Source organism: Mesocricetus auratus, unplaced genomic scaffold (assembly GCF_017639785.1).
Source record: "Mesocricetus auratus isolate SY011 unplaced genomic scaffold, BCM_Maur_2.0 Super-Scaffold_100040, whole genome shotgun sequence".
Taxonomy (NCBI): domain Eukaryota; kingdom Metazoa; phylum Chordata; class Mammalia; order Rodentia; family Cricetidae; genus Mesocricetus; species Mesocricetus auratus.
Genome location: NW_024429217.1, coordinates 202,536 through 212,743, shown reverse-complemented (window position 1 = coordinate 212,743; position 10,208 = coordinate 202,536). Strand labels below are relative to the sequence as shown.

Sequence of the window (10,208 nt, the reverse complement as noted above, 5' to 3'; positions counted from 1 at the left end):
CCAAGTATGTGGTCGATTTTTGAGAAGGTTCCATGTGGTGTTGAGAAGAAGGTATATTCTTTTTTATGTGGATGAAATGTTCTATAGATATCTGTTAATCCCAGTTGGGTCATTACTTCTATTAGACCCTTTGCTTCTTTGTTGAGTTTCTGTCTGGTATTCTTGTCTAGTGGTGAGAGTGGTGTGTTGAAATCTCCCACTATAACTGTGTGGGGCTTTAGATGAGATTTAAGTTCTAATAATGTTTCTTTAACGAATGTGGATGCCTTTGTATTGGGGGCATAGATGTTCAGGATAGACACTTCCTCTTGGTGGGTTTCACCTGTGATGAGTATGTAATGACCTCCTTCATCTCTTTTGATTGATTTTATTTTAAAGTCTAGTTTGTTAGATATTAGGATTGCTACCCCTGCTTGTTTCTTGGGTCCATTTGATTGAAAAAAATTTTCCCAACCTTTAACTCTCAAGTAATGTCTGTCTTTGAGGGTGAGGTGTGTTTCTTGTATGCAGCAAAAGGAAGGGTTCTGTCTTCGAATCCAATCTGCTAGTCTGTGTCTTTTTATGGGTGAGTTAAGGCCGTTAATATTGAGGGATATTAATGACCATTGATTGCTCATCCTTCTTCGATTTGCGATGGTTGTTGTTGGTGGAATTATGGGTGGAATTTCACCCCTTTGTTCTTTTGACTGTTGGTAGAGAGGGATTCTCTAATGCTTATGTTTTTCTGGTTGTAGTTAGCTTCCTTGGGTTGGAGTTTTCCTTCCAAAATTTTCTGTAGGGCTGGGTTAGTGGACACATATTGGTTGAATCTAGTTTTGTCATGGAATATCTTGTTTTCTCCGTCTATAGTGGTTGAGAGCTTTGCCGGGTATAGTAGTCTGGGCTGGCATCCATGGTCTCTTAGTGTAGGTAGAATATCTATCCAGAACCTTCTGGCTTTCAGAGTTTCCATGGAGTAATCAGGTGTAATTCTGATAGGTCTGCCTTTATATGTTACTTGACCTTTTTCCTTAGCTGCTCTTAATATTCTTTCTTTATTCTTTATGTTTGGGGTCTTGATTATTATGTGGCGAGGGGATTTTTTTTGTGGTCCACTCTATTTGGTGTTCTGTAGGCTTCTTGTACCTTCATTGGCATGTCTTTCTTAAGGTTGGGAAAGTTTTCTTCAATGATTTTGTTGAATATGCCTTCTGCCCCTTTGAGCTGGATTTCTTCTCCTTCTTCTATACCTATTATTCTTAGGTTTGGTCTTTTCATGGTGTCCCATAATTCCTGGATGTTTTGTGTTAAGGATTTGTTGGATTTAAGGTTTTCTTTGGTTGATAAATCCATTTCTCCTAATGTATCTTCAACACTTGAGATTCTCTCTTCCATCTCTTCTATTCTGTTGGTGATACTTGTATTGGTAGTGCCTGACTGTTTGTCCAGCTTTTCTATTTTCTGCCTTTCTTCAGATTGTGTTTTTTTTAGTGTCTCTATTTCAGTTTTCAACCCTTGCAGCGTTTGCATTGCTTCTTGCAATTTTCTGTTTATCTGTTCATCCATTTGTTGCCTTTTATGAATTTTTTGGTTTGTTCTTTCTTCCATTTCTTGCATTTTTTGGTTTGCTTTTTGTTCCATTTCTTGGATTTTGTGCTTTGTTTCTTCTTCCATTTCCTGCCTTTTTTGGTTTGTTTCTTCCTCCATTTTTTTCATTTTTTGCTTTGTTTTTTCTACCATTTCTTGCATTTTTTGCTTTGTTTCTTCTTCCATTTCCTGCCTTTTTTGGTATGTTTCTTCTTCTAATTATTGCATTTTTGCTTTGCTTTTTCTTCCATTTCTTGCATTTTTTGCTTCATTTCTTCTTCCATTTCGTGCCTTTTTTGGTTTGTTTTTTCTTCCAATTCTTGCATTTTTTGGTTTGTTTTTTCTTCCATTTCTTGCATTTTTTGGTTTGTTTTTTCTTCCATTTCTTTGAGGGATTTTCCAATATCCTCTTTTAGGGCCTCTATCATTTTCATGAAAGTGCTTTTAAGGTCGTTCTCTTCTGCTTCCTTCGCGTTAGAATATTGGGGTCTTGCTGGTGTCGAGTCTCTAGAATCTGGCAGTGTCATATTTGTTTTTCTGTTGCTGACTGTGTTTTTGTATTGTCTCTTTCCCATCTCTTCTTCTAGTGGGTGCAGAAAGAGCCTCTTCCTGGTCTGGGGACCAGAGTTCCCTTTTGGTGGGTGCTAGTAAGTCCGGTAATCTGGTGGTTCTTCTATACCTTGTCCAAATGCTGGTACGTGGGTGTAGAAGAACAGGAATCTGGGGCGCTTAGCCTCCTACCTGGTCCCCTGGACCCTATGTTGGGTCCTGTTGTACCTGATCCGGAACAGCTACTCCCCTGGTCTCCCTGGCTCCTCTAGTTTCCTGGTCTCTTTGGTGGGAGAGAAGATCTGGAGTCTGGGGTGCTTGGCTCCCGCCGGGATTGGGAGCTCTGTGCAGTTCCCAGGCGATCTGCAGGCTCTGGAACACAGGCCAGGAAGCTGGCCTGTTTACCTGAAGCTCCCACCGGGATTGGGAGCTCTGTGCAGTTCCCAGGCGATCTGCAGGCTCTGGAACACAGGCCGGGAAGCCGGCCTGTTTACCTGGTGATGCCAGAGGGACAGCTACTTCCCTGTACTCCCAGCCTCCTCTAGTTTCCTGGACTCGTTGGTGGGAGAGAATATCTGGAGTCTGGGGTGCTTGGCTCCCGCCGGGATTGGGAGCTCTGTGCAGTTCCCAGTTGATCTGCAGGCTCTGGAACACAGGCCGGGAAGCTGGCCTGTTTACCTGATGCTCCCGCCGGGATTGGGAGCTCTGTGCAGTTCCCAGGTGATCTGCAGGCTCTGGAACACAGGCCTGGAAGCTGGCCTGTTTACCTGATGCTCCCGTCGGGATTGGGAGCTCTGTGCAGTTCTCAGGCGATCTGCAGGCTCTGGAACACAGGCCGGGAAGCCGGCCTGTTTACCTGATGATGCCAGAGGGACAGCTACTTGCGACAAAAGGATATTAATTTAAAATCTTATTATTGTCTCTTTGTTGCACACAACCTTAGGTTTAATAATTATGTTTTTAAGCAGGAACTTTTACCATGTTCACTTCTTAATATATTCTCTGCCCATCTCCTCTCCCAACATGCTCTCCTCCTTTTCTAAAACAGTGATTTTTCTTGATTTCTTTTCTCTCAGTCTTCCAGATATTGGTTTTACAAGCATACTCTGATATGACTGTCAACCAATTTACTGTTCATACAATACTTCTAGCTCTTTAACAATATTTATATGTATTCTATGGTAGAGTATATGATACCACATTAGTAGAGTAAAGTAGGGTTGTGTAGCACACTTCTTAGTTTCCTTAATTTGAATAATACTTTTCATTAGAAGGATATAGTATTACTTCTACTTGTCTAGATAGAGTGTGTTGTATTTTGTTATAGCTATAGGCCTCTTTAATTGTTATAGTTTCATAATCTGGCTCATATGAATGTAGATAAATTATTTGTGTACATAAGGAAGTGAATAACACACAAAGCAATAATGAAAGACATCAAATATTGCCTTTGTGGGATCCAAAAGTACTTCTGTAAGAACATGAAATACCTTAAACGAGAGTATTTGCATTGTCATTGTTTGGAATTCAAAGTGAATTTATATTTGAATTATTTTTTACAACCATTCCTTTCCTTTTTAGAAGGGTGATGATGAAAATGAAAATAAAAAACATAACACATGTCTCAGAATTCTATCTTCTGAGAGTGTCTGATGACCCAGATCTGCAACCCTTTCTCTGTGGGTAGTTCCTGTCCATGTATCTGATATCAGTCCTTGGAAACCTGCTCATCATCCTGACCGTCAGGTCTGACTCCCACCTCCACACTCTCATGTACTTCTTCCTTTCTATTCTGTCCTTGACTGACATTGGCTTCATTTCTACAACAGTCCCCAACATGGTTGCAGACCTTCAAATCCACAGTCCAGCTGTATCCTATATGGGTTGTCTGACTCAGATATCTTTTTTGTCATTTTTGCATGTATGTGATGGCATATGACAGGTTTGTGGTCACTTGTCATCCCTTATATTACACAGTAATTTTGAACCCTTGTCGCTGTGGAATCTTAGTTTTAGTATCATTTTTAGCTAGTCTTTTTGAATCTCTGCTTCACAATTGTATTGCCTTACAATTTAAAGGCTTCAAAGATGTGAAAATTGCTAATTTCTTCTGTCACCCTTCTCAACTTCTAAATTTAGCCTGCAGCACCACATTTAATAATAGCATACTCATAGTTGTTACTGGTGTCATACTTGGTGCTTTTCCCTTACCAGGGATTCTTGTCTCATACTTTAAAATCATCTCTTCTATTCTGAGAATCACCTCTTCAGGTGGGAGATGTAAAGCCTTCTCCATCTGTGGATCTCACCTAACAGTGGTGTGCTTATTTTATGGAACAGGTCTTGGAGAGTATTTTGGCTAAGTTTTGCCTTACTCTTATGGAAATAATGTGGTGGTTAATGTGGTGGTATCATTAATGTACACTGTGGTCACACGCATGCTAAATCCTTTCATCTACAGTCTAAGGAATCAGGACATTAGCAGTTCCTTTAAAAGGATGCACTTTTGTCTTGTTTATAACAGGTCCCATAGACTTAATTTAAGACACAGGTTGGAAAAATTGGAAAACTAACCACCTAGATCTGTGAATACTGACTCATTGTATCAATATGGTATCTAAAGTTTGATGAATGTAATTTATCCTCACTTATCCATAACAAAAGGATGCTTTACTACAGTGAGTAGAATGGAATTCAGCTTTATTTATGTTTATTTATTTTAGATAGTCTCTCACCATACTGCAGGCTGACCCAGAAATTCTGTGTCTGCCTGTTTCTCTTGAGTGCCAGGATTGACCTGTGATCCACCACCACAGTCAATTAAATTTACATGTTTTTGTATTTTCCAAAATTTCAGTTTGGATAAACTAAATTTATGAGGCATATGATAGTGAAGGTTGCTGAAAATTGTGAATTTTATCAAACTGGGATCCTGAAGATTGTTATAATCATCTATTTTTTCTCTGAACACCTTATGCTATAAAGATTGGCAATAAACTTAGTAACTGTATGAAATTGATCCAAATAAACACGTACAGAATCATTTCAAACATTTTATAAATTGAAATCACTGACATGGATTTTATAATAATGGCATATTATTGCAAATATTGTCTTGTAGAAAATAGTAATGTGTGAGCTGACTAACTTTATGTCAACTTTATAGAAGCTGGAGTTACCTTAAAAGAGGGAACCTCAATTAATAAAATAATTCCATAATATCTAGCTGTGGGTCATTTTCTTAATTGGAGAATGATGTGGATGGGCCCAGCTCATCTCTGGGCTCGTGGTCCTGGGCATTATAAGAATGCAAGCTAAGAAATTCATGAGAAGCAATCCAGTAAGAAACTCCCCTTGGGGGACCCTACAGAATGTCCTACCCTCAGGTTCCTTCTCCTTTTGAGTTCTTATCCAACTTTCTTTTATGATGAACTGTGCTGTGGAAGTATAAGCAAATTAACCCCCAACTTTTTTTCATCATGGTGTTTCATTGCAGCAACAGTAGCCATAAGACAATATCTGTCTTAACAAAATAGTTGTTAACATTTGAATTCCACAAAATAGTCATAGAGGCACTACATAATAGTTTTAAACAAAATGACAGTCATTTTTTTTGAATGGTTGTTGGAAGCACCCTACACCCTGAACACTTTATTGCTTAAGTAGTTAGACACTGATTATCTATAAATGTATTCTGTACCTGGTCCCTGGTTCCTCTGCAGAGCCTTCTCAGGCTGCTGGGAGCTGGGACACCACTAAGAGAGGATAAGTGTGGGAAAAACAGCACCTCCTAAGTGCCTTAGAGGTGAACTGGGCTACAACAGGGCCCTTGAGTTAGCACAGGGGTCAGGAGTGTAGGCGTAAGGCAGGATCCAGGGGCAGTCAGTGTTCCCTGAGATGAGTCAAGCCCCAGCCCCCTCTGACCTAAAGCGGCTGGATGAGAGGAACAGCATGAAGCTTCAGGGCAAGGGGCCTTTAGGAGTGACCACTGCAGGCAAGAGCAAAACCTCACTTGAAGTGGCCATGTACTTGCAGGACAAGGCAGGGTTCCTCAAGGAGAGGCTGCCTAAGCCTGGGTTTGGGGCTCTCAGTTTTTAGTGTGAAGGAATATAGGGATACAGCCAGGCGTTTCCTTAGCCAAGCCTAACTCTTTATGCCTCCTAGGGGTAACACTCACCCACCTGAATTTCCAGAGGCTGATGTGACCCCCTTAGCTTTTCTTGCAAGGCACTTGTCACAGGGCTGCTGGAGTGGGGTGTGGGGTGATATGGGAGGCGGCTCTGGTGGTTGCATCTAATCTGCACAGCCACAAGTGAGGTTGGGGTGGCCAGGGCCTTAGGGGCTACCATAGTACAAGCACACAGCCAGGCCAATGAGTAGTGTGGCCAGGAAGAAGACGGCTGTGAGGTGGAGTTGCAGCAGCACTGCTGAAAGCACAGCATTGACCAGCAAGGAGCAGGACAATATGAAGTGGCGCGTGATGCTGCTGCCATGCTTCATGACAGCAGACATAAGCAGTCCGCTCACTGCCTGCGTCAGCACCACAAGCACTGCCCATCCAGAGAAACCCTCCAGGAAGCCCGGGCCTGGGCCACTGCCAGCATACAGCCCAAGGTTTAGGATCACCCCAAAAGTGTAGAGGAAGAGGTTCTGGAGAGCCAAGGGCAGCCACTATCGCTTCATGATCAGCTCTGTGTACACGGATGACAAGCCAGAGACGAGACAGTACACGGCGAGGAGCACAAGTCCCATTGGAGTGACGTTCAAGGGCATGGCATGGGCCCCAGCAAGGTCCACCTCAGGTTCCCGAGAGCCACTTGACACATAGCTGGCTTCTGCAGCCATCAGCAGCAGCAGTGCCAGCCCCTGGCGTGGAGAGAGGCAACGCCCAAGGCAGAGGCAGTACAACATCGCCGTGCTACCAATCTTGGCGTTGCTGAGCACCTAGTAGGTGCTGGGGTCCATGTGGCGCTGCAGGTAGATCACCAGGTTGTTGTTGGCGCCATAGACCAGGGCCGATAATGTAAAAGGTGCTGCCTGGCACCAGGGTGCTGTGCCTCGGGGCCATGTTTGCCAGCCCAGCAGGAGGAAGAAGGCACACAACAGCAGCTTGGTCAGCTCAGTGAGTAACACAGCGGAGGAGGGCTGGAAGGGCAGTTGGCCATCCATGTGGCGCAGGGCTAAGAACAGTGCATGGGCACCATGCACAGCAGTGGACAGGAACAGCATCAGCGTCCAGTGAGCCTGTCTAGGACGGGCTCGGCCGGGCACACCCCCATCTTCTACACTCATGGCCCACACCGCACCCTGGGTGGCCTGTGTAGTTAGCAAGAGACAGAGGAACTGGGGCATAGCCAAAGGAAACTGAATGCAGAACTGTGGTACATCACCAGAGAATAAATAAGCTCAGAGTCACATCCCACAGTTGGGGCTTGAGGAGCACCCGTGAGCCAGTTTTAGGTTAGTCCCTAAGGAGGGAAGGAATGCAGGGTGCAGGCTGACAAATCCCTGTCCATTCTCTGCAGGAAGAAAAGCGAGGATGAAAGAGACAGTATGGGCAGAGACAGCAAATGCACTGTAGCAGGGGAAGCCAGACATAGAGCCTGAGACTCGCTCATCCTGCCCTCCCCAAACTGTCTAGTCAGGCCCCTTTCGCAGCGACCTAAAGTAGTTCTTCAGTGTGTTCTCCACGTTGGGTACAGCATATGCCTGAGTTGCATAGATGCCAGTGCATGTGCCCACCGCGAAGCCCAACACTGCCGATGCACTCAGCTTGGCCACCACATACCCTGCCAGGAACCCCTTGATGAACGGGGAAGAGAAGACTGAGCTGTCCTGACCTACGCCACTGCTGACTTCATCTTCCACACGCTGCTGTAGGCGCTCCAGCTGGTTCTTGAGGAATGTGAGGTCCTTAAGCTTGGGCAGAGAATCCTTGTCATCTGCCATCGTCCCCTGCCGAGCCCCAATGGCAGTCATTTTACTGGTTTTAGAAATATTTGTTGTTTCATCAATACATACAAAATTTTCTTATGCTGAAACTAAACCAATTACTCTTATCCCGTTGAAGTGCACAAAAATGTTATGTATGAATTGATTTAATATTGACATATAACTTGATAATAATAATAAAGAATATATATACCTTATCCTAGACAAGCCAATAAAATAACTATAAGCTTTCTAGATCCTTCAATTGCCTGCCATACATAAAAAATAGACACACACCTGCCTCAAGGCAGCATATAGCACTGATTGGTAAGAGACCCTTATAACTTTGTTTCCATCATACACTTCACCTGCACCTCAAGCACTGGTCTAGACAGATAAAATACTCACAAACATTCCACGTCCAATTTTTATTGAATCCATTTATGTTGGGAAACTTGTCCCTGCTTAAAGTATAAGTATGCTTCCATTTGTGACAGTTCTTTACCAACAGGGAGACGAATGAAAATGAAAGCAAAACCTATGAAAGCCAATGGGATACAATGTACTCAGAACAAAGTTTACATTTACAGCTCAAATAATTGACATTACAAATCACAAATATAATCAGTACGTAACTGAATTATTCACTGAAGCCTTAGTAAAACAAGAAGAAACCAAACTACAAATTAGTGAACCAAAGCAAATAAGTAAGGTCATGAAAGGAATCAATGAAATAGAAACAAACAAAAGTAAAATAAATGTAATGAAGAGTTGGTTCTTGAGAAAAAGGAACAATATTAATAGTCACTTAGAAATATAGGAATGTCAAAAATTGATCATAATGAATACATAGAGACTCTACAATATATGCCAGTGAAATCCAGAAGATCATAAAGTTATACTTCAAAAACTTTCTCCAATAAATTGTAAATCACAAATAAAATGAATATATTTCTAGCTGCATATCAATTACCAAAGTTAACCAATGGAAGATAAAAAACCATTACAATGATACTAAAGCAGGAAAAACAAAACAAAGCAAAATAAAAACCTCCTGAATTAAATGAAAAAATACCTGCCAGGCCTGTGTACCTGTGTACCTCCTCATGTGTTGTTGGTCAGGGTAGTCCCAGATGCTTCCTAACCAAAGTAGAATATTTTCATTTCTCTTGATTGCCAACCAGAATTAAAAAATAAAACTGTATTTTCACTAGGTTACATAAGTTAAGCTGGGGCTCAGTAGTAAAAGGACCTGTAAGGTGACCAGGGATAGGGATAGACTAACTGCAAGTCTCAAGCTATGCCTCTTCTCCAAATATACCTCCTGGCTAGATTTCACAGTTCTAAAGTGCTATATAGGCTTCAGAGGGACTAAAGACAACAATGTGTTACACAGAAAGAAACTCTACAGACTATAGTGTAAACCTGCCAGTCAAGATATATGGCTGACTAATAGTGCAATTGTGTTCTAATCCTCCTATGGAGGGTTTGATTCCCCCTCAATAGTTGGGAATTCATGTCTGATATGGTAAACCTGATCAAAACCCATAGCTAGGGATTTCGTAGATGAGAAGGAAAACCTCACACTTTTGTTTATCTAAATTGACATGGCATCAAATTGTAGTTTTAAATTTTATGTTTACAATTATAGACAAACGTTCCTCTCATCCTTAATCAGAGAAGCTTCTCTTTGTCATCAACAGTGGTTAATGGATGTTAATGATGCTTAGAATAAGTGATAATTAAGGGTTCAGATCTAAACAGTATATTTAATCCATGTACTCTAAGGCTCAGGAAATATTGCCGAAAACAAATAAAAAAGTGTAAGAACCAAACTGTGGGGAGAAGATATTAATAATGTTATTTTCAAGGCATGACACAGGACATACTAAATACAAGATTACTCACAGCCTATGTGGCTATCTGACTAGGTTTGCACAAGACTGAATCTATCAATAGTCAATTATAGATAGTAGAAGGGGTTATATGACCCTAGCATTTCCTGTAGAATTATTGACAACTCACTGCTCTAAGGGAAAAAAACAATCATTTACCTTAGTTGTATATCAAACTTCAAGCACAACATGGTAAATGGCTAAGTTCAAACCCATGGCAAACAGCATATTCTGATTAAAATTTAAGTCACCGAACCAAATGACATG

The 10,208-nt window shown here is 41.8% G+C and overlaps 1 protein-coding gene and 2 pseudogenes across 1 annotated transcript; 1 reads left to right on the top strand and 2 right to left on the bottom strand.

Moving 5' to 3' along the window:
* Positions 1-3,703: 3,703 nt before the first annotated feature.
* Positions 3,704-4,688, top strand: LOC101829093 (annotated as a pseudogene).
* Positions 4,689-6,450: 1,762 nt separating this feature from the next.
* Positions 6,451-7,407, bottom strand: LOC101842806 (annotated as a pseudogene).
* A 345-nt stretch (positions 7,408-7,752) lies between these two features.
* On the bottom strand, positions 7,753-8,070 carry LOC110342262 (SLC35A4 upstream open reading frame protein-like). The gene has a single exon (XM_021231355.2). The coding sequence runs from the start codon at positions 8,062-8,064 to the stop codon at positions 7,753-7,755; it is 312 nt and encodes a 103-aa protein (XP_021087014.1). The 5' UTR covers positions 8,065-8,070.
* Positions 8,071-10,208: the final 2,138 nt, after the last annotated feature.